Source organism: Mesoplodon mirus (assembly GCF_964341445.2).
Source record: "Mesoplodon mirus genome assembly, chromosome: 13".
NCBI classification, from domain to species: Eukaryota; Metazoa; Chordata; class Mammalia; order Artiodactyla; family Ziphiidae; genus Mesoplodon; species Mesoplodon mirus.
The window spans coordinates 19,945,952-19,970,499 of NC_138989.1; the positions used below are offsets into that span (position 1 = coordinate 19,945,952).

A 24,548-nucleotide genomic window follows, 5' to 3' on the forward strand; every position below is an offset into this window, starting at 1 on the left:
GATGGATGTGTCTATTGTCTTGAGTGCTGATGCTTTCACGGGTGTATATGTCAAAGCTTATCACAGTGTACTTGTTAAAGATGAGTGGTTTATTTTTGCTGATTACACCTCAGTAAGGCTGTCTCACACACACTCTCTCTCTCTGCTGGGTACTATCCACAGAGTGACTGATTAAGTAGGTCTGGGCTAGGGCCTGAGAATCTGCACTTCTCACAAGTCCCCAGGTGATGCTGAAGCTGTGGGTCCAGGGACCCCGTTTTGAGAACCACTGTAGGTGAGTCTGTTTCACCAGTGAGTGGAGTGGGATGGAGTGAGGTGATGCGGCTCCCCCAGCTTCACCTGCCTGACAACCCCCTCCACTGGGGGAACTCGCAGTATGTTCTTCTTTCAGGCCTCTTCTCCCGCTGGTTTCCTGCCGCTAGGAGCCCAGACTGGCCCCAGGACGGCAGGGGATGCGAGGACATCCCAGTGCTGGGTTTTCTTTAATGAGGTTGGGCCACATGTATCCATTTGAATCAGCGAGAGCGTTGTTGTTTGTTTTCTTGGTTTTGAGGAGGAGGAGGGCTCAGGCCAGGCCCTCGTGAGCATCCCCGCCTGACCTGTTTGTTCACAGTCTGCACACAGGGACGGGGCACAGTGTGAACCCAGTCAAGGAGGTGTTTGAAGTGGCTTTCTTTTTTTGTGTGTTTCTGGGGGTTGTTTTTTTTTAGACCAGTTGGTCTGTGGGAACTGGTAGGGTATTTCTTTGTTCTCACCCTGCTACCTGGCAGGTATGGAGAGTGTTTTCTTTGTTCTCTAAGAGCAAAACTACAAGCTGGAAACGCGTTGGTCTTTGATACAAGCCTGGGCTAGTTTTCTGGGATTGGACCATCAGGTACTGGCTCAGTGAAGGAATTTGGTGGTCAGGAAATCACCCCAAGAATGAGAGTTGCTAAGTACAAGCCCCTGAAGTCGCCAGAGTCAGCAAATAAAAATACAGGATACCTACACCATATTCACCTTGTAACTCATCTAGCAGCATGGTGACTATAGTTAATAATACTGGACTTACTGTACACTAGAAATATCCTGGGAGAGTAGAACTTACGTGTTCTTACCACACACCAAGAAATGGTAACTGTGTGAGGTGATGGGTGTATTAATTAACTTCATTGCGGTAATAATTTTACAACGTTTATGTACATCAAATCCTCACATTGCACACCTAAAAATACACAATTTTTATTTGTCAATTATAATTCAGTAAAGCTGGAAAAAATACACGATGCCCGGTTAAATTCGAGTTTCACATAAACATCAAATACTTTTTTTTAACTTAAGTCCCATATATTATATGGGCAGGCCTGGAGGGTTGAAGTTGTATCAGAGAGGGCTGCCTGGAGGAGGTAAGTACAAGCTGGTCTTGGACTGTGAGAGAAGTTAGGCAGGTGCAGTGAGGCCAGCCTTCCTGCGGCACTGAGCTCCCGATGCAGAGGCAACGGCGGGGGAGAGCCAGCAATGCAGTGGTTGCAGAGCACAGGGTGAGGGTGTGGGCCCGGGGAGCCATCAGCTGGAGCGGGTCCAGGTTGTGGGGAAGCCGGCCCTTGGGGGCCAGGCTGTGGGGAAGCCGGTCCTCGGGGGCCAGGCTGTGGGGAAGCCGGCCCTCGGGGTGGTGCTGGCCCTCCATGGCCACCTTTGCTCGCTGATGGCCAGCTTCCCCTCCTGGTCCCTGAGCTGCGTCCTCCCTGCCTGCCACGTTTCAGCTTTTACTTATTTATTTATAAAATTTATTTATTTTATTTTTGGCTGCACTGGGTCTTCATTGCAGTGCGCGGGCTTCTCACTGCGGTGGCTTCTCTTGTTGTGGAGCACGGGCTCTAGAGCGCAGGCTCAGCAGTTGTGGCGCACGGGCTTAGTTGCTCCGCGGCAGGTGGGATCTTCCCTTCCCGGACCAGGGCTCGAACCTGTGTCTCCTGCGTTGGCAGGCGGATTCTTAACCACTGCGCCACCAGGGAAACCCCACATTTCAGCTTTAAATGGAACTTATTTGAGATCTGTTAGGGCACCAGGACACATTTGAAATCACAAAGCTTTCATATTATTTTCTTCTCTATAATTTATTTTTCCGCAACCTAGACTGATGTTTTAAAAAAGTACCAGCAGCAGTGGTCATAATAATAATAATAATCCTTGCCTCCCAGCAGTTTGCTTCTGGCTGGCAGCAGCCAGGCTTTGGCCCGAGACACATTAATTTTTTATGACCCAGGCATCAGCTGTGGAGGAATGGGCTCCAGACAGAAGGATGGGGGATCAGGCACTCCTGCCAGGGGCTCTGCCAGGAGCCGTCTCTTACTTAATTCTTCTAAGGACCCTTTGACAGAAGGGATTGTTATCACATCTGTTGGTTGGGAGGAGTGATCAGGCTCAGAGAGGTGAAACTACTTGCTTAAGGGCACACAGCTTTTAAGTGGCAGAAGCAGGGAATCCAGGTTGGCCTGACTCCAAATGGTCTCTCTTGTTCGTCCCTCGCTGTCATCTCAGGTCTGTGCCCTGGCTGAAGACCGCGTGCTCTGGGATGTGCCCCAGTGTGCACCCTTGGGTCACTTCTTCTCTCTCAGCTTCAGTTTTTCCCCCGTGGAATGGGTGGAGCAACACCCTGATCCTCGGTCTGCTCCTAGGGTAGGGGCTCAGTAAAGAATCTGGTGTATAGTGACTCTGTCCCTCCCCACCTGGGTGGCCTTGGGCAAGTGCCTTAGCCTCTCTGAGCCTCAATTTCTCCTCTGACAATTGGAGAGACTCACAGCTGCCTTACAAGGTCAAAGCACCTAGTGCAGCATTGTAGGTGCTCAGTTAACCCTTCTCTTCTCCCTCCTTAAATGGACTTGAGTGCCCAGAGAGAACGTGGACCCATCAGTGTTGAGGTAAAGGGAGCCCTTGGCTCTGGCTGGACACCTGTCCTGCCCTCCCCATGGTCTCCATCAAGTTCACCCACCTGTGCAGGCACCCACGTTTCTTTTGCCAATGAATAGAGTCAGTGTTCTGCATTTCCCTCCCAGATCCGGCTCCAGATCCAGGGGCTGGAACTGTGGGAATCCTTCCAGCTCTGGGTTAGTTGGTTGTAGAGACACGGGGGACCCCACCCTGGCCCTGGAGGAGGGGGTGTGGTTTACATCCCCGTGAAGCAGAGTGTGACCCTGGGCCTGAACTGTGCTTATAACCGGGGCAGAACTCCAGGGGCTGGTTCCCTCGGCCAGGGAGGCCCCAGTGCTGTGCCCTCCACCAGACAGCAGCGCCCAGCTGCAGACCGTGGCTCCCTGCGGCCCTGCACCCTGTGAGAGAGGCCTGCACGTGCCCCCTCAGGGGGCTTGGCACCTGACGCACCATGTCTTCCAGCCCTGTGCCCTTCTGCTAGGAGACCCTGCCTGCCTGCCCAGCACCCGCTTCTCCTGTTCGTGCTGGTGGCTTCATACAGTGCTTCTTCCCAGAATCGCCTCCTTATCCCTCCCCAGAGGCCCCCAGGCCCAGCACTCACCCTGTGCTGTCAGTGTCTGTCTGCACATCTGTCCCCCTTATTGGACTGGGAGCCCCTCAAGGATGGGCCACACCTGATTCACTTGCCAGGGACTGCTGTGCAGCAGCAGGGAAGGTGTCCCTGGAAGGCCTGACAGCCTGGGCAAAGGCATGGGGTTGAGCCCAGCATTAACTGAGTGCCACTGTGTGCCGGGCACTGTGCTGGTGCTTTACACACTTCAACTCATTTAATCCTCACAGTGGCCTGGGAGGAGGTTTGGCTGCTATTTTCATTCTACAGTGGTGGAAACTGAGCCTCCAGTGCGAGGGCAAGAGACTTGTGCAGTCACACCGCAGGGACGCAGAGCCGAGAGAACACGCAGTTCCGTCTGCCTCCAGATCCAAACCTGGCCCTTCTCTGCATTGTGGGAATCTCCTGGGTGCTCTCAGTGGAGAGAACAGTTTGGATTTTAGTTTTTGCACTAAATTACATGCCATCTTGGGGTTAACCTTGAGTCTTTAATTGCATCAGACAAAGCCTGGGCATCTTCTGAGTCAGCTTTTACTTTTTTCACTTTTTGTTTTCAATTCAGTTGAGACATACAGTCAAATGTTTATGAAAGCACTAATTTTAAGTGTACAACTCAGTGATGGTTATATTCTTACATGCACCTGCGACCCCACACCAGCTCAACATCTAGAACATTCCTCATTCCAGTAAAGACTCCCTTGAGTCCCCATCCCATCAGAGGTATCCCTCCCACCTGAGTCATCATTCTAACTTCTCTTCCCATAGGGTAGTTTTGCCCACATCTGGACTTCATGTAACCAGAATCCACAGTGCGTGGTCTTTTGTACATGGCTCCTTTGTCTCACGTGGAATTTTGGGGGTTCATACACGTGCTTGCAAGATCAGTGACGTGATCTTTTTCATTGCTGCGTGGTACCCCATCACTGTGCCCTGGCTGGACCACCCACTGTTTATCCATTCTCCTCTTGGTAGACATTTCGGCCGTGAGTTGATTTATCCCACTGATCTGATTTCTATTTTCGTGATTTTGAGGCAAGGACTGGCTTTTGTCAGGGCATTATGCAGAGCTGTCTGGCTCCCTAGAAGTTTAGGGAACTGTAAACATCCTCGTGATTCTAATTGCTTTAGATCAGAAGCATATATATTCATCCCTCCCTGTCTTCTGTTACAGCAGAGACCGGGGGAGGCGGGGAGGAGAGAAAAAGAAGCAAACGAGCTTTAGTGGAAGTTTTCTAATTCTTCTGTTCGTATGAGCTAAGTGGCAGATTATGGAGTCTGCCTGTAATTTAAAGTCAAATGCTCATGGCTGACAGTGGGAGCCATAATAAATGTGTTGCCACTGTCCTTTTGGTGTCCTTTCTCTGCTACTTTGAAATCTCATAAATAACCAAGAGCATGTTGGTAAGATGCCTTCCTCTCCTCTGTTTGCTCCAGCGGAGCAGCTGCAGTTGCTAGGTTGAGCTCCTTGTTGCTAGGGTTTTTGTGGTCCTGTGGTGCCCCAGAAATATGATGGATCAGTGGAACATGCCTTTGCTATTAATTGAAATGTTTCCACAGCGAATCTCTCAATGTCACTGCGTGCTTTGACGTTGTCCCAATAGGTCGATGATCCTTGCAGGTTTCTTTCCCAGTTAGAAGAAGTGGCTTGAGTGGAGGGGACAAGTGGCCTGGACGGGGAGTCAGAAAGCCTGATTCTAATCCTGTATCTGATACTAACTTGCTGTGTGACCTTGGGCAAGCGTTGTCCCCTCTCTAAGCATTGGACTCCATAAAATTCAAGGACCTTCCAGCTTTGACAGCTTACAGTTCATCACCCAAGCTCTGTAAACAGGCCAAGTGCAAATCAGGTCCTCATTATCTGTTGGAGGATTATTGACAAAAGAATTCTCATCGCCAGCTCACTTCCTCTCAACCCAGCAGGCTTCTGGGTCACGTCTCCTTGGCCAGATGGCGTGTGTGGAGTTAGGAGTTTCAGACTAATTTTAATATTCAATCAGACATAATTGGGGGAACTTCCCTGGTGGCACAGTGGTTGAGAATCCGCCTGCCAGTGGGGGGGATGCGGGTTCGAGCCCTGGTCCAGGAAGATCCCACATGTCGCAGAGCAACTAAGCCCGTGCGCCATAACTACTGAGCCTGTGCTCTAGAGCCCATGAGCCACAACTACGGAGCCTACGTGCCACAACTACTGAAGCCCATGCGCCTAGAGCCCGTGCTCTGCAACAAAAGAGGCCACTGCAATGAGAAGCCTGTGCACCACAACGAAGAGTAGCCCCCGCTCGCCGCAACTAGAGGAGGCCCGTGCACAGCAACGAAGACCCAAGGCAGCCAAAAATAGATAGATAAATAAATATATAAATTTATTAAAAAAACAAAAAGCAAACATAATTGGGATCATAAATCTGAAAAAGGAAAAGTGACACCCTACAACCCATAAACATCTGCTCATACTATTTTCTCTTTCCTCCTGCTTAAAAATCTTTGGCAGTTTCCCTCTGCATGCCCCGGGTATGGCAGACAGGGTCTGTTTCAGTTGCTGAGGCAGATCATTGGGTGGCGCTGCAAGGGGGGGACATCCTGAAAAGAATCTGGACTCGCTGGTTTGCTGTGGGATCTTCATCGATTGGTGGTGTCCGCCACGGGTCCAGGAGTGTAAACAGGGATGCGTGTTTGTCCATCGTGGCTGGAGTTTTAAGCCTACGCCCTTTAATATTGTGTTTGAGGCCTTCTCCATGGCACTGGCCAGCTTCTCTTGCTGATTTCCTCCCCCACTCTGTCTGCCCCACCTCCAGAAATACCTGTTTCTCTGTCCACGTTCAGTTGAGCACCTGTTGTCGCCAAAGATGTCCTTTGTTCCCTCTGCCCGTCAGGCCTTTTCTTCCATCCGGTTGGTCAGCTCTGCCTATTTGTCTTTCAGACTTCAATCACAATCTTGTCTCATCTTCTGCGACATTCTCTTTGACTCTCTCGAGCGGGATTAATTGGCCAGGCCCTCCTCTGAGATCCCACAGTCCCCCACTTAGCCTGTTTTGCACTTAGTTGTTTTTAAGTCTCTCTCCACTTCTAGCTTGAGAGGTCCTCAAAGTCAAGTTCTGGATTTCGCTCACCTCCGTCTCTCCAGAGCCCAGCATGGTGCAGAGCCTCAATAAATCTATTGAATGAACACACAAATCAATAAAAATCCTGTCGCCTTCCAAAGTCAGATAGAAATGATTTTTATAACTTTCCCAGCAGCCTGAGTTCTATGTGTCAGTACTCCCCAGCTTACTCGTGGGTAATTTACCATGGTCATAAAATGACCACACATTTCCCCGAGACCGAGCCCTGCTTCCACTTGCAAGTTTGCATTTCCTCCACCGTGATGGCCTGTTTGTCTTCCTCTCTCCCCTTGCTCTCAGCCTGAAGACAAGCAGAGGGCGGCGGCTGCCTTTGCCCAGCTCCAGGGCGCCATGGAGACGCTGGGCATTTTGGAGAGCGAGCAGAGGGCCATTTGGCGGGTGTTGGCGGCCATCTACCACCTGGGTGCGGCGGGGGCCTGCAAAGGTACGTGCTTGCCACCGGGCTCACCTGGGCTGCCGGCTGTCTCCACCAGCAGGTGCCTGACAAGGCCCTTCTTTCCGTGAGGTGGGACAGGGTCAGCCTGTCATCTTCCACATCTCTGGGACTGCTCTCGGGGAGGCTGCCGAACCAGGCGCGCCGAGAAGGAAGCGGGCTGGGTGTTTCAAGCAAACCGCGTAACCCAGCACTGTCCAGTGGAACTTTCTGTGATGATAGGGAGAGGTTCTCTGTCCAGTAGCGTGGCCGCTAGCTGTACTTGGCTGTCGAGCTTTTGACATGCAGCTGGTGCAACCGAGGCGTTGAATTTTTCATTGCATTAAATTCTAATTAACATACATTTAAATAGCCACATGTAGCTAGTGGTTACTGTGCTCAGAAGAGACACCCTGAAACGGGTGAGAGGAGGCTGGGTCCACGCACTGAAGGTGATGTTTTCCTGTCTAGACATCTTGGAGATGCTCACACCATGTGGGCTGAAGCTCACCCAGCTCTCCTTCTCCTCCCTAACCTGCTCCCCAGCCTTAACTGTCTGTTTGCTTATTGTCCCTACTTCAGGTTGGTCTCCCTCCCCCATCCCTATCCAGTCATTGACCTTGCCCTGTAGATACTTTCTGTGACAGCATTTCTGTCTTGACTTCTCTATTCTTACTATTATCACCTTAGACTAAGTATTTGCTCATCCTTTTTTTGTTTGGACTATTGCGGTAGCGTCATTGCATATGGCTTGGCTCCACCCTCGTTGTGGCCACTGGGCTCCTTTCTAAAACGTAGACCTGTTGTGCCATTCCCTGCTTAGACTCCTCCCGAGGCTCTCTCTTGTCTGCTACATCAAGTAAAATTCCTTGACTTGGCATTCAAGGCTCCTCGCTTCCCTAACCAGACTCTTGTGCCATTGCTTTTGGCACTATGAAAGGTCCCAGGGAGACGGTCAATATCAAGAGCAGTGTGGCTCCCGCCTTCATGGCGCTTATGGTACCTTATACTCTGATTGTGTCTTTGTCTAGCTGTTTCCTGTAGAGAGTGGCTTCCTTTGGGCCCAGAACATAGAGTTGGAATTTAGTTTTTGAATGGATACACATGTGCATGGAGGTCTGTCCTCTGGAGCTATGGGTTGACTCTGGCTGACATTCTGGGCCACTCCTCTGTGGGGCAGCAGACTTCTTTGGAATATGCTGGCATGTTATTCCTGCCATTCCCATACCCGTGGGCCTTGTGGCCTGTTCTTTTGATTTTCATACACTTGAGCTGCACTGGTCCACCGATTTGATTTTGGACATTTCTAGAAGTTATGCTGAGTCAGAAATAGGTAGGGTAGGGAGTCCACAGTTGGTCCAAGCCAAGGGCAGACATGCTTAACTGGGCAAACATGGAAAAATCAAATGCCACTTGCCTTTTCCAAAAATCAGCCAAGGGCCATGCTTAACGCCCTGACCATTTGGAAATCAGCCAGCTTTGTAAATGTACTGGGATTGGGGATGTCATTGCACAGTTCAGATGAGAAAAGCTGTTGAAGGTTTAGAGTTAGGGCACAGGCATCTATAGACGGCGGATGTGTGGAAGGAAGCAAACCTGTTTTACAGGATAGAAAACTGAGGCTCAGAAGGTCTAGGTGCAGTAAACTCCAGTCTGGGGCTTCCCTGGTGGTGCAGTCATTGAGAATCTACCTGCCAATGCAGGGGGCACGGGTTCGAGCCCTGGTTCGGAAAGATCCCACGTGCCACAGAGCAGCTAAGCCCGTGCACCACAACTGCTGAGCCTGCGCTCTAGAGCCCGTGCTCCGCAACAGGAGAAGCCACCACAGTGAGAATCCTGTGCACTGCAACAAAGAGTAGCCCCTGCTCCCCGCACCTGGAGAAAAGCCCACGCAGCAACAAAGACCCAACACAGCCCCCCAAAATAACTCCAGGCTATGGGCGCTTGAGGGAGGCAGATTTGAGTTCAAAACCAAACTTCTCTGAGCTTCAGAGAGGCCTTCTGTTTCATTGGGCCAAGACTGGGGTTGGTGTGAGGATTAAATGGAATAAAGAAGAGAAAGCTGAATTAAGCTGCTTTCCCCGGAGGCACACCCTGAGACCAAAATTGCATGTAGGCTTTGGGGGAGGGGGTATCAGGAGGAACCAATAGGGAAGAAAGGCAGGTGATGCTGGAGCCTTAAGGAGTGGATTAGCTCTGGGAAGTGGGGGGCCAGTATCTCTGGGGACCTCTGGGAGACTCTGAAGAACATGTCTCCTCATCGAGTATTATCCGAGGGGCGAGGGAGCCGGGATATTGATCTATACCGCCTCCTGCTTCTCCCTGGTTGAAGGTTGCTCCTGGGAGCATTCCCCCGTGCCCTTCCAGCCTGCCCCGTGCATGAGCTGAGCATGTTCTGGCAGCCAGGAAAGCAGAGAGGTGCAGACAGGTACCTGCAGTGACAGGCCAGGGACACGTGTGGGGTGGTATGTACGGAATGGCCAGGGCGGGGGGTGGTGGACAGATCATCCATGCTTCTAGCTCAGGGCAGTCCCCCAGTAGGTTGTGTTGTTGATCCTGGGTTAGGTGACTCTCCCAGGGTGTCACAGCCACATGCCTCTCTGCTTTGCTCAACTCTATAAATAGTCTTGCTCCCTCCCGGCACTCAGCAAAGCCTAGGGAGAGAACAAGGCGGTTGGGACCTACCTTCCGATTTCTATTGTCACACTTGAACCCTCTCTGCCTCTGATGTGACAAAACAGAGGCTAAGGGAGCCCCTAGTCTATTGACCTGTCACCAGAGAAGTTTGATGCCTGACTTTCTTCTCCTGAGGCTCATGGGGCACCCCCTCTGATGTGGGCTTAGGACTCATACCTGTAGCTGCCTGTAATGATAAAAGAGAAAGGCACATTTATAAATATTTTATTAATACATGATTATGGCAATAATTCCTCCCAGCCTCCTCCCATCCCACCTTATAAATTATTTTAAGAGGAGCTGCTGTCAGTCTGCCTGAGAGGCCTGCTTGATGATTTACTTACTATATATTCTGCTTTGGAAGATTTCATAATAGGTTGCTCTAAAATCAGCTATTAAGAATTTCAAAGTCATATATAAATGTCTTTGCTTTGTGTCATAACAGATCATTTCGAAATATATTAAGAATCATTTCCGTTAATCAGGTTTTTCTTCATTAAAACGATGCTCTCCTCGCAGCGCACCCAGCTTCCTTAACTTATTTTGAAAGTCCTGATCCTGTTTTTAAAAACCAATATCAGTCCCTGTGGGTAGATTTCAGGCCTTATAACTGGACTTGGGATTTTTGAACTGTTTCAGCAGTAACGACAACCACCACTAATATTGGTTTAGGGTTTGATGGTTTCAAAAGCACTTGTACCTCTCTTGTGCCTTTTGATCTGATTGGATTCATACAGTAACCTGGTGAGGAAGGATAGTGCCATGGGCAAGAGTCAGCCTCCTGGCTTGGCTTCTCTGAACCTCAGTTTCCTCCTCTGTAAAATGGGGCTAATGATGGCACCCACTTTTTAGGCTTGTCATGAGGATTAAATAAGTCAGGGCCAAACGTGTGGAGCACAGGACTTGGCTCACGGCTTTGTAAGAGGAGGAATGCGGTTTACCTGACGTCGCACAGCTAGCATGTTCCAGAGTGAGGTTTGGAACCACGGCCGGTCTCCCTGCAAAGATCACTCCCCTTCCCTAGACTTTGCAGAGGGCTGTTAGGGTCATTCCTTGCTGGAGAATTGACCTGTTTTCCTGGGCCCTGTGCTGAGTGCTTATAGACGTGATATCACTGCACTGCCTTAGACTAGCCCAGGAGGAGCGAGAACTATTAGATGCCCATTTTACAGATGAGGAGACTGAGGCCTGCCAGAGAGGTTCATCCTCATCCCCAAGGGCACACAGCTAAAGCCAGAGTTGGGATTTGGACCCGGGTCTGCCCAGGCACTGAGCCTAACCTCTGAGATGACACCTCTGGTCTCCCTGGCCCTGTGTGCTGCTGCTTCTGGCCTCACAGGCTCCAAGGGCTGGTGATGTCACTTTTTCACTGGGGTGCCCTGTTTTTACTCGTGACACTTCTGACACCAAATGTGTGGGGTTTTCCTTACACCAACCAGTCCTCTGATTCTCCGGACACCAACTGGGTGTCCTACTATTTAGTCCACTCCTGATACTACTTGGAGTTAGTGCAGGTTACGGGCTCGGTCCCACAAGACTGTACCACTTCAGACATTGTTCATAAGTTTGGGCCACCTGTACTTCTGATGGATCAGCTATAAAGTTGGGCTCCCACAGACCCCTCCTTGGTTTGATAATTTACTAGAATGACTCACAGAACTTAGGAGGGCTTTTACTTACCAGTGCCTGTTTATCGTAAGGCATACAACTCAGGAACAGCCAGACGGAAGAGATGCGCAGGGCAAGTTACAGAGCAAGGGGCTTCCCTGCCTTCACTGTGTGACCCTCCCGGCACCTCATTGTGTTCAGTGACCCGGAAGCGCTCTGAGCCCCATCGTTCGGGGTTTATGGAGGTTTCATTACACAGGCATGATTGATTAAATCATTTTAATCAATCACGGCCCCAGCACACTCCTGGGGGCCCCTGAGTCTCCTCTCTTGGGGGAGTGGCATTAGGCCCCCACTGACCCCTGAGTTCCTGCAGGGCGCTGCCACTGTGGCCTTCCCCCACCACCTTCGGGGTCCCTCCAGCCCGTACGACTTGGTGTTCTTGACCCCAGGAGTCTGGCTGCCTGTGGGGCTCTGGATCACCCTGACATCAGCAGTGCCCTGGGCAGCGTCGGAGTCAGAGAGGGCGCCCCCCCAGAATGTGGCAGAGCAGCGACACGGGCACCTCGAAGTCAGCCAGTCCTGGGTTCAGGGCTCAGCTTGGGCTCTTACTTAGCTGTGTGTGACCTCGGCCAAGTCCTGGGGCTCGCCCGAGCCTCCTCTGGAAGAGGGAGAAAGGGCGGCGGGGAGCCGTCGGGGGTGTCACGCACGGCTGCGGTGCTAGTGATGCTCTCCCTCCGGGCTGCCTCCCATGGGCAGGCCTGGTGGCTCCTGGCTTGGCCGGTCGGTCATAAAGAGGCTGTGTTCTTCCCTCTCTCTGCACTGTCTCCACCTCCTTTCCGTTTCTCAGGCTCGCTGTCCCTGCTGGGTTCCTTGGGAAGGCCGTGGGAGGGGGCACTGGGGGCTGCTTCGGTACGGCAGGCAGAAACCCCTGGGTGATTTGACGCGGGATGGTTTGCTGTGAACCAAGACTCATGGCCTGGGCTGTCCCTCAGGAGCCATCAGGGAACCATTTATCCAGCCTCGTGTTTCTTTCCTTTGGCAAAATGTGGCCCATGGAACAGTCAGCTGGCACCCATGTGTTTTGAATGGCAGCAAACAGATGTTCTCTGGAGCTCACTCGACAAGGAGAGGGCGGGGGAGGAGGGACACGCTGGGCCCTGCAGTGGGCGGAGCCGGCCTTGAGTTCAGGCTCCTCCACCTCCTGGCTGTGTGATTTAACCTGTGCAAGAGACTTCACCTCTCTGGACCGCAGCTTCCGTGCCTGTAAAATGGTAAAACCCTGTCTACCTTCTACATCGTTAGTCAGGTGATGGCTGCATCCTGCCCACCTGGCACATGGGTGGGGTTCAGCAAGCCCTGACTCCCTTCTCTTTGCAAAGTGCTTTTTGTCATCTGTTGGCATCAAAGCCTGCCCTGACGTGGGCTGGGTCGGGGTGGAGAACTCAAGCCCCCAGGGAATGCAGCTCATTGCTTAAGGGCACATGGTGAAACCTCTGTGCTAGTGAACGGCAGCTTCAGAACCGGGGTCCAGTTCCGGACTCTCAGTCCAGTGCTCTTTCCACAGCTTCGAGGAAGGTTCTGAGGGCCAGGGAGAGTGTGGGGTAGTGGTCAGAGCAGTCAGGAGTGACACAGTCTTGTGCTCAAGTGGAAGTGAGGATTCCAGCACTTGCTAGCTTTGGGACTGGTCACGTGACCTTGCTGCATCATAAATCAGCCCATGTTGTTTCATGGCTTGAACAATGATCATTTTATTATCTCCCCAAACTCCTGGGGATCTGCAGTTTGGAAGGGCTCGGCTGGGCTGCGGTCAGAGGGTGGCTGACCCAGAAACAGTGGGGCTGAAGTTGCCGGGACTAGCCGGGCACCTCCGTCTCTCCGAGTCTCAGATCTCGGGTCCCCAGCGTGGGCCTCTTTGGGCTTCCTTGTGGCCTGGCGGCTTCGGGGCTCCAAGGAAACTTCCAGAGAGCAGCATGGAAACTGCATCACCTCTTCTGAGCTGGCCTCAGCTATCATGCAGTGTCACTGCTGCCATGCTCTATGTCACAGCTTCAAGGGCCAGGCAGTCTAGACTCTAACCCTGGATGGGGGAGTGACGAGGTTCGAGAACATATAGGGTGAGAGATACTGGTGTGGCAATATGTTGGTCTTGAGCAAGGAACTTAATCTTTCTGAGACTCAGTTTTCCGACCTGTGAGGTGGGATTGAAAACAGTAGTGACTTCACAGGTCTGCTGAGCAGATGAAGTGAAATGTATGTCAAGGGCTAAGCTCAGTGCCAGGCACTTGTCAGAGCTGCTGCTGTGAATTAGGGCATCACAAAGCTTGGAGATAACTTCCCGGCTCCCTGCTGGGATGGCAGGAGGATGCTCCTGGGATTTCTGCTCCTACTTTTATTACCAGTGCCCCCCAGTATCCTCTGATGCCCCTAAAGACCCTTTTCCCACAGGAGAGTAAATCAAGGAGGAACTCGGAGCCCTTTTTGCAGCAAGAAACAATTCTCTGTCTCAGGACCTCTTGGCTGTGTGAGATTAAAACCAGTCACGACCCTCTTCTCAGGAATGTTCCCTGAACAAAATGCTCCCACGGTCTTGCTGTCCTGCACGTCAGCCCAAGGGTGGGAGTCACTTACCTGTGTTCTCTTCTTTAATTCCCACAGCAACCATGACAGGTAGGTAGGGAGGGAATTCCCACTTGGCAGTTCAGGCTGCTGAGGCTCAGAGAGGTTATGTAACTTTGCCGAGGCCAAACGGCACCGCGTGGTGGAGCCAAGGTTAGAATCGGTGCCTGTCTGCCTCCAAAGCTAGTGTCCTTCTCCTCTATGAGGCCGCTCATCTGGCCCGGTCCTTGGGTGCATTTTGGGTGCTCGGACCTCCACCTCCCCTCTAAGAGCAGCTTCTCAGCTCCATCCCCAGTCTCCAGTCTCCAGTCTCCAGTCTCCATTCCCTCATCTGGAAGGGCATCCGCTAAGCAGAACCGAGGCAGGAGAGCTCGGAATCGAGGCTAACAGCATGGGCTCTGGGGCCAGGCAGACCTGTGTTTCACCCCAGTTCTCCTGCGTGATCTGTGACTCTCTTCACCTCTGAGGCTTCGTGTCCTCATCTGTAGAATGGGGATAGCAGTCCTTGGGAGGCTTAAGTTATTCAGTTTGAATGTGTAAAGCTCGGCCACCCTTGTGTTATTGCTATTATTATTGTTAATGGAAAACCTGCCCACCATCCAGGCATTTCCCCGGCAAAGCTTGAGTCTACAAAGATGACTCGGGCTGGTCTTTAATCCTCTCCAATCCCTGTGGTCCCGTGGCTGTAAGAGATGTACACCCTCCCTAGAAAGTCTGAGACTCTTTGTCACTCTGCCCGCTGTCCCTCATTACTCCATAAAAATGACAGTACTGCTCAGAATCCAAAATAACAAGGATGTGTTATCTGCCTTGATGGCCGAGTTGCTTTGCTTTCCTTTGGCTCTGAAGGCTGATGGGAGGTTTAATTTGTCCTTTACTAAATTTGCCGGTCTACTTGTTGCTGACCCCATTGCCTAATATATGATGCAGTCGGGCCCATGTATAACCCAGGGGGGGCCCTGTAATGGAGTGATGGAGGGAGGCTGCCAGTCGGCCACCACTCCGCGCCTGTCCTAGTAAAGACATCAGTCCCTGAATGGATGGGACCGTGACTCGGGGGGCGCCGAGGGGCCTGCAGGAAGCAGAGACGATTGTAATGATGACAGGGACCCAGCCCCCTACCTTCTGCTGGGACCCCGCCCGACACCTAGCAGCCAGGGGAGTCCGTCCAAGGATAGGAGGAGGTGGCCTGATGCTTCCCAAGCCCAGATAAGACCCTGAGCACAGAAGGCCACGGGGAGTAGCAACAGTGATGCTGTCCATGCAAAGCAATCACCATATATTCAAGCACTTGGTGAGTGTTTTACTCTTTTTATTGTTTTAAAACAACTGCACAAATAATACTGTAAAGTTGTCTTCCTATGAAAAATGGAAACAATACAGACGAACACAGAATGTCGAAAGCAGGTCCCCCCTGACTCCCTTGATCCTCCTGACCTTAAAGGTGACCGTTGTTAAGGTGCAAAGGTGACATTTATTACAACTGATGAGCCAATACTGATACACAGTTATTAACCGAAGTCCTCAGTTTACCTTGGGGTTTGCCCTTGGTGTTGTACATTCTCTGGGATTTGACAGATGTGTCATGTCATGTCCTGTGTCCACCGTGACCGTGTGATCCAGGCTAGTTCCACTACCCTAACAGGCTGGCTTTTTTTTTTTCCTCTTAAACTTTTTAATTTGGAATCATCATAGATTCATAAGTAGCTGGAACAGTAACACATCGAGTCCCTGACGCCTTCCCCCAGTTGTGGCTGCGGACGTGTCTGCAGTCCCTCTCAAAAGCAGAGAGTGGCCGTGGCTGTGTCACTGTGTCCCCAGTGTAGGCCTCACCCTCAGGCCTTGCAGACTGAGCACGAGCTACGCCTGTGCACATGACAACTACGGGGGTGGCTGGCTGTCGCTGTTATAATATAAACAAGTTCACACCGGCTGCATTTCCACGTGCTCTGCTTCTCCGTGTGCCGGGGCCTCTCTGCCCGTGGCTCACAGCAGCGCCCCTGTTCTCTCCCCTAACTACAGGGCTTGCCCGGCGAGGGGGCCTCAGTCGGTGTCGCACTTCTCCAGTTGATGAGCGTTTGGGCAGTCTCCTGCTTTGGGGGGCATACATCCCTGTATGTAGAGGCGGTGCAGGGGTGAGCGTTCTGGAGCCGTGGTGGCCTGGGCCTGGGCCTGCTGGACCAGGGGGCGTGTTTGAGGTTGAACATTTCCATGGACACAGCTTGATTCCCCTGCCTGTATTCACAAGAGTCGGCTCACTGCAGCCTCACAAGCCTGGGGGGGATGTGGGACTGGAGTCTGGGTCTCTGAACACCTGGGCCGTGGCTGCATTCATGCTGCTCCGTCCTCCCCACCCGCCCCCCGTGGCCTCCTTTTCTCCATCCTTTTCCTCCTCCCCCACTCCTCCTCCCCCACTCGCCCTCTTCCCCCTCCGCTCCCCCCTTACTGCTCTCCTTCCTCTCTCCTCTCCCTCCTCTCCCTCTTTCTCTCTTCCTTTTCTTCTTCTCCTCTATGCCTATTGGATGGTAGGCCCTCGGCAACGCCATTCTTACATTCCAAGACGAAATTTCCATCTGATCAAGGGAGGGAGACCCAGACAGGTGCGTTGGAGACGCCAGGAGAAAATTCTAGGCAGGAGACACCCAAAGTTCAGAGGGGTCAGCCCCACCCAAGGGGTCCTAGGGCCTGGGACCCTTGAACCAAATCTCCCAAACAGAGCGGAAATCAGGGAGGATGCTCCAGACAGAAGAGCCTCGGTGAGCAGAGGTGTGGTGGCCCGAGCAAGGCCTGGGGCCTCCATGTCCCCGTCTGCGAGGCGCCAATCCCTGGCACCGGTGCTGCGGGATTGAGAGAGGATTACCATGTGGCCCTAGAGCAGGCCCCGCACCCCCGAGGCTGGTCCCGCCTGGACCCTGTCCTCCGCCTGCCTTCCCATGCCCACAGGCCCCCAGCTGGTGGCTTGGCTCTCTGCCCGACAGCTGCCACAGCTGGGCCTATTCTGGGCCACAGGCAAGGATTGATTCTGCATTTTCTAAGCATATTGAATTCATTTGTTAAGCTGGAATGGCGGCTGTGGGATGTAAACAGTTATATTATAAAAGCCACAAGTCCCTGAAGTGGCTGATGCTAGAAGGCTTCCCTGCCGGCAGTCCCGGGCTTCAGGAGGGCAGGGGGAGGAGGATGGAACCCCTGAGAGACCCGACTTCAGGTTGGCTTAGCCACTCATGCTGGGTGGCCCTGCAAAAGCCCCTCCCCTCTTTCTGGCCTCTGTTTCCCATAAGAAATAACAGCAGCTGACATTTATCCAGTGCTGACAAGGTGCAGGTACTATTCTAAGAGCTTTGGCCATCTCAATGATCCCCTGGAGTAGGCACCATTACCGCATTTTACAGATGAGGAAACTGAGGCTCAGAGAGGGGAAAGGACTTGCCCAATGGGGATGGATGGATACTCTCTGGTGTCTCTTTTAGTCTTGCTTATCAGAGACTCCAGGAGGCTGTGGCTCAGGGAGGACCTCACCGTACATGCATGTCTCACCCTTCAGTGACAGAGCATAACAATACTGCTGACAGCAATGATGATGATGCTAATGATGGGGTTAGTAAGCGTTACTGTCTACTGAGAATCTGCTCTCTGCCAGGCATGATCTAAGTGCTGTGCATGGTTATTCCATTTAATCCTTGTAACCCTATATGGTGGGTTATGGGTGAGTCAGTGGAGGCTCAGAGAGATAAAGGCAGTTATCTAAGGTCCTGGACTCAGGAAAGGGAGGAGCTCAATTTGGGACTGAGGAGTTCTGTCTTTGAAGCCTTTCTCCCTATTCTTCATGCCACGTTCTGCCGGGTGGTCCACAGTGTCATCAATAAATGGGGAATTAGTAATCATACCTTTTCATATGGTTCTTGCACTGATGAAATTAAGTGCCAGGCATGTGGTGAGTACTCTGGAAACACCAGCTGTTGTTCCTGGGCTTCCCTTGGGCCCCAGCTTCAAAGGAGACAGTGTGATAAGTTGAGGGGGACCCCTGCTCAGTCTACCTTGGTGAGGGACCCTTGAATATGGAAAGAGCGTTGGACTGGGGGCCAGCCAGAGCCGGGTTTAATCCTGGCTTCTGCCTCACTAGCTGTGTGACCTCACACAGGTCACTCACCAGCTGTTGGTTCCACCCCTGAGCCTTTGCTCCTGCAGTTCCCCCAGCTGATGAGTGATGCCTTCGACTGAGGTCTCCCTGGTGACTCCGCTTCTCAAGTCGGATTACCTGCCCTAGGGACACTCCCAGGCAGTTTCACACCCAGTGTCTTGTTTCATCCTTATAATGACCCATTGGGAGAGGAGCCATCCCATTGTACAGATGTGGAAACTGAGGCTCAGAGAGGTGAGTTTTCCTGTTTGAGATCTTGCAGCCAGGTGGAAACTGCCTTTGGATGCCCAGCCTCTGGTTCTTTCCACAACTGCCCAACATCCCAAAGATGCCACGCCTTTCCCCTTAAGTCTCTTGATCAAATTAGTCCAGGAGACCCCTACCCATGCTCCCCTTCTCCTGTCAGCTCCCGATGCACGTTGGCATACTCAAGGTTAGAGCAGTCCTGCAGGGAAGCAGCCCATTTTGGTTGGTTTAATTGGATGCTGCCCCAGCTGATTTGTCCGGCAAGCCCTCTTTGTCCAGAATGCTAGAGCATCAGGGGTGGTCCACGTGTTATCTTTCCAGTTGATAGGGCATGAGCAGTGATTTATGTTGGATTATGAGTGACTGAGCAGCGATTTATTGACGGCTTGTTGGCCAGGCCTTACGGGGTGCGCTGACTGCAGATGGACAGGTGATTTTCTCTAAGGTCTGTCCAGGTTTGCAGGGCTGTGTGGCACCCGGGAACAGCAGGAACAGGTGGGAGCCCTAAGAAGCAGGAAGAGACTCAAAGTTGTGGCCTTTAAGACAGTCCCATTTTCCAGGATCCCAACAATTGAACTTGACCTGACGTCCCTGGGCAGAATTCTCAGAGTGTGATCATAATTCTAGACATTTATCCAGCAGATCCTGTGCTAAGCGATCTGCATCTGGAACCACGCTGACGCTTCACAAGGACTCCATGGGGTAGATTCCCACTTTACAGGGGAGAAAACTGAGGCACAAAGAGGTGACACGGTTTCCCCAACATCACGTGGCTTTTGGCAGCGGAGGTGGGATTTGAACCTGTGCAGTCTGTTTCTGGAGCGCTGCCTTTTCTCGTAGCACCCACAGCCTTTTAGGCTTATCTGTTCCCTGCAGGTGGCCTCCTCCTTCACAGGCCTCCGAACCGTAAACCTCTGTGTGAGGAAATGTGAACCGGGTGCGCCGGCGTTATAACTAAGTCACATAACATTCAGTAGTTCAGCAGCAGCCTGGCTACTGTTGGAAGGAGAGATAACTTGGTTATTCATGAATGTAGGAGGTCACAGTAATTGATAGCAATTGAACTCACGGTGCATGAGGGGAGAACGGTCATGTTATTTTTTCCTCTTTCTCTTTTTCTCGGGTTTTTTTTTTTTTTTTTTTTTTGTATTGAGCATAAACAGAAAAACCTGCCTTTGCAGGTGGATCTGAGCAGTTCAGAAACTACAGTTGCATAACTTTCCCTTACTCCTTCCTTTTTTTCTTTTTCTCGTTTCTCCTTTATTCATTCTTCTATTCAAATCCCCGCCTGCCTCTTACCAGCAGAGTGATCTTGGGCAAGTGACCGAGGTAAAGCAGATTGCCCGCAGTCACCTGGTTGATCGAGGGCTCTCTCAGCTAAGCCAGTATTTCCTAAACCGGTGTCTCCTGGGACATGAGATCAAGATACTCTATAAAAGCATTCCAAGGCCAAATAAGTCTGAACAGAACATCCCCTTCTTGGAACGTCGTATGATATACTTTAAAGGCTCTGAGATGGCCCAAAGTTAAGAAACTTGTTTCACCAAAGCAATGACCAAATTGGTATAATACAGAATTCATTTTTCCCTAGTGACACTGATGAACTATGGAGCAACCGCTATGAGGAGCCCCTTTGGGAAACTCGGAACCCCAGCCGCGTGGCTTCTGTGCCCCGCTCCATATCCCTTTGGCCACCCGGGGAGTTTCTGACTCAGCCCTGCCCTTGGTAGCACATTGGCTGGGGCCAGGCCTCACCTCAGGTGTGCAGATGGCTTCTGAATGACACACAAAGTCGCACACACAACAGAGCAACGTGCCAAGAACTTGGCTCCCTTTCAGAGAACCTTCTGAGGCCCTCTCTGAGCCTTGGCACTTTAAATGGGTGCAGCTGCTGAGACAAGGGTTCAAGGGATAGACTTGCATGTGGGAGGTGATCCCAGGAAGTACTGGGAGGGGCGTGAGGAAGGGAAGTAGGGAAGGAAGGCAGCCAAAAAGAGTGTCACCAGGGCTTCCCTGGTGGCGCAGTGGTTGAGAGTCTGCCTGCTGATGCAGGGGACACGGGTTCGTGCCCCGGTCTGGGAAGATCCCACATGCCGCGGAGTGGCTGGGCCCGTGAGCCATGGCCCCTGAGCCTGCGCGTCCGGAGCCTGTGCTCCGCAATGGGAGAGGCCACAACAGTGAGAGGCCCGCGTATCACACACACACACACAAAAGAGTGTCACCAAAACCAGCTGCCGCTGTGAGCAACTGGGGCTCTTCCCACTAGGGACCTCTGGGGGGCAGCGTAGAGCACGCACCCGAGTTATCGCACTCAGAGGGCCTTACCTTTGTCACTGCTTGAAGGCTGGGAATGTTAATTCCGTGCCACATCCCATGCCCTGTGCTTCAGCAAATGCCAGTACAAGAGAAGGCCCTCAGCTGTAGGGAGCACAGGAAGCCCCAGGGGACACTGTGGGGCAGCAACAGCTCTGCTCTGGTCCACCCACCATGTTGCCTTCTGAAGTCTGCCCCCGTTTCCTTTTGACCTGACCTACAGCCCACGTGTATGCTCAAGCTAGGTCTAACATGGGATGTTGGGAGTACCAGAGCCGTCCTTAACCCCATGCCGTGACCTGGGGGTCCGGGGACCTAGACTCAAGTTCTAGCTCAGCTGTTTACCAGCTGTGTGACTCAGGGCAGGGCGGTATCCCTTGCTGGGTCTTGGTGGCCTCGACTATAAATCAGGCCTAAGAGTATTCAGCCTGCAGACCTCACAGGGCAGTTGGGAGATCAGCCAAGGTCATAAAACCGTCCTCCCGCCCCGTGTAGACCTGTCCAGGTGTGCATCTTCCAGGCCATGGCGAGATGCATGGGCCATTTGTCGCTGAGCACAATAATAGAGCTGGTATTTGCAAGTAGTTCTTTAATATAGAACTGTTTCAAGGGTGGGCGGTCCTATCAGACATGCATTGTATTTATGTAAATCCAGCCATGCAAAGGCAAATGTGAGGCCAGTGGTTACATATACGTATTTTTTCATATGTCATGGGCCCTAAAGGCAAGCGACCCATTTCCTTTGGTGTTCCACTGGAGGGGAAGCTGGCAGTGTTGGACTTAGGGAAATACGCTACAGTACTGTACGTTATGGGCAATTTAAGAGATCCTCAGGGTAATTTTAAGGGTACTTGATATTTCACCTTAGACTCTGGTTTCGGAACTGTACCCCCTTATGAGAGAAAGCTCCTCTGCACGGGCCCGTGCTTAGCATATTGAGAGCTGGAGTGAGAAGGCTTGAGTTCAAATCCTGCCTCTGCCACTTACCAGGTGCATGACCTTGGAAGGTCACCCTCTCTGCGGCTCAGTGTTCTCATAAGTCAAGGGGCGATATTAGCACTGGCCTCGTAGGGCTGCAGGACGGGTTAAATGAGGCGGCGGTGTCCAGTGTCCAAGCCCAGTGCCTGGCCCTGGGAAGGGGTACTGTAGGTGCTGCTGTCTGATGCTGTGATGTTAAGGTCGCCTTTGTAATACTGTTGGGCGTTTGCGTTCTGAACCTTTTTCTTGGATGGGTGAGACAGAGGGTGGGTGACGGGTGGGGCACCAGGGAGCATTTCTTGCGGTTCACCATCACATGTCCTTGTGTGATGTTTGCAGAAGAAGAGGCCGAGGATTCCTAGATGGTGTGCATGAAAGCCCATCGCAGAGCCGAACCCTGGGCCCGCCTGCCATGGGGTCCTGTTTCCCACCAGTGACCAGCAGAATGGCTGCAGCCAAACGCACATGCCTGAAATGATCTCTGCACTTGGCATTGGGGTCATTCTGGGCACAGCCTCCTCGCCTCCTGCTGTATGGCAAGAAAGCATCCTGATAGAGTGTGTGATCCCCTACGGGGTGGGCTACGAGGCGGGGAAAAATCCACAGACCCTCCCCTCCAAGATTTTTTTGGTCCTGTCTGTCTGTTTCCATCTCTGGCTCGTTGCCTTTCCCTCTCTGTGTCTCTCTGCCTCTCTCCCTTTTGTTGTATCTTCTATTTGATCTTTCCTGTTAGAGAAGGCGGCTCTAAGGTTCAGATGGGCTGGTTTGTGGGGGAGAGGGAAACACTGTTTCTATCTCCCAAGTCTTGGAGATCTGCCACTTTGGGCAGGGCTGGCCATCAGTGAGAAATGTTAATTTTGTCATTGACTCCTTGTTTCATTTCATCACTCACCATATTAATGTTTATTGAACGCTTCCTCGTGCCAGCTCTTTTAAGCCAGAGCAGTGACCACACAGACCTCTGCTGGCACAGAACAGCGGGCGGCTGCACACGGTGTGACATCAGCACGGGAGGGTGGGAATCCCCCTCTGCCCCTCACTCCTGGAACCACCTTGGACAGGAAACGAGACCTGACCTACTCCGTTCCACATCTGGATGATCTCAGGGGCTTCGAAGAGGAAAGCGATGAGGTGGGGGGCGTGCTAGCACAGTGCCTGGCACCTGGCACACGCTCCCTGCTTGGTGGCTGTCCTCGCTCGTTTGGTGACGGCTTCATGGGGGCTGGAGCCCTCTGTATACTGGCGTCTCCAACCTCGGTGGCATTCCGAGGATAGCTCTGTTCCCGGCTTTGGGTAGGTTGGTGGGGAGTGCTGAGCCCAGCGTGTGCCCGCCTTTCCTTGGAGGAGAAATGACCTCGGTGGGCTCGGAGTCCCTGGGCGTGACCGGCATCCGGAGTTCACCAGTTCACTATCCCTTCCACACATGCTCTCGGTGAAGCAACAGACAGGTCTTGTGGAGGAGTCCCTGCAGCCCCAGGACGGGGCAATCCGAGTTGGGGTGAATGGTGCCCTCTTTAGTTTTGCAGGTGGAGGAGGAAATTCAAATTTGTCCAGCACCTTCTCAGGGCCAGGTGCTCTGCTGAGAGCCTCACGTGCCACCATCTCGCCCAGTCCTTGCAGCCCAGCGAAGAGGTGTTTGAGGTTTTATGACTCTGTTTTGCAGATGAAGAAACTGAGGCTCAAAAAGGCTGTGAGACTGGTCCAAGGGCTGACAGCTGGGAATGACGGGAACAGGACCCAGACCCTGTCTGCTCCGGTGCCTGTGTTCCTGTCCAGTCCCCTTTCTCCTCACTGCAGGTGCTGCCCCAGAGTTCTCAGCCTCCACCTAGGTCTGGACGAAGACAGAGGGGCCCACGGGTTTGGATTTGGTGCCTGGCCAGCCTTCGGGAGCTGGAAGCAGAAATACATTTTCCCGGCAGAGCTCCCATATGCCTCCTGGGTTTCACCAGTGGGATGCTGCTCAGCACACTTGGAAATATGCCCCTTAAGTTAGGCGGGACCTAAGGAGTCCTGCCCAGTCCATTTCCTGCTCCTCTTTTCAGAAACAACCATTGCTGAGCCCCTTCATGAGCTCTCCCCAGCTCAGTGAGGCTATAGGTCACTGTGGGCAGAGTGTGGGAGACTGTTTCAGAGGGTGGCAGTGGAGGTGATGGGGCAGGAGAGGGACAGGACGTTGCCCACCTAGACAGTCATCTCCTGTTGAATTCACTTTCAACCCCATCACAGGAAGAAGGAAATCTCATTCAGGGCCAGTAGCCTTTAACTCCTCTCTGTAATACTTGCTAATCTCTCTTTTTCAACAAAGAGAAAGCAGACCTTGGACTCCCAGGTAACTGTATCTAATTAGAATCTAATGGTATTTCTGTGCGCGTATTGTATGTATTTCTATTTTCTATCTGTGACAAGTGATAAGAGTGTTGGTTCAGAAACTGGCCCCCACTGTGGTGGAGGGCAGGGAGAGACTGAAGAAAGAGGCAGCCACTCCAGATTGGTGGGTGGCAGGTGTAATGTGCAAGGGAACTGACATACAAGGCTTGTCTTGGATGCTGCAAGAAGGGTAGGTCTCCACCCCCGCCTGCCAGAGTCTTAAAGTTTATAGAGGCCTGAACTGGGCTCAGTCACGGAGACCTTCTGGATGGTCTCAGTAACACCTCGCTCTCTCAAGGCTGTGTCCTTGTAACAGCTGCCACCGTGGGAGTCGGGGAGGGGCTGAATGTATATTCCAAGGGCAGGGGAAGGGCTGAGGAGCTTCCAGTTGCCCAGGGCCAGCTCGCAGGTCACCTGGTGGTCATATCCTCTCAATGACCTCCTTCAACAAATGGGTTCTTGTTTAAGTTAGTGCTATAACATTTCCTTTCACAAGGTATTTATGTACGTGAAAAAGATTAGTGAGTCCATTTAAAAGAAAGTCCTATC

The 24,548-nt window shown here is 52.2% G+C and overlaps 1 protein-coding gene across 1 annotated transcript in view; it reads left to right on the forward strand.

Moving 5' to 3' along the window:
• The window catches only part of MYO18B (myosin XVIIIB), a 227,522-nt gene that overhangs the window by 22,487 nt on the left and 180,487 nt on the right, over nt 1-24,548 (forward strand). The window contains exon 11 of the mRNA XM_082641570.1: nt 6,919-7,063. Within this exon, the coding sequence (XP_082497696.1) occupies nt 6,919-7,063 (145 nt within the window). The remainder of the gene's footprint in view (nt 1-6,918; nt 7,064-24,548) is intronic.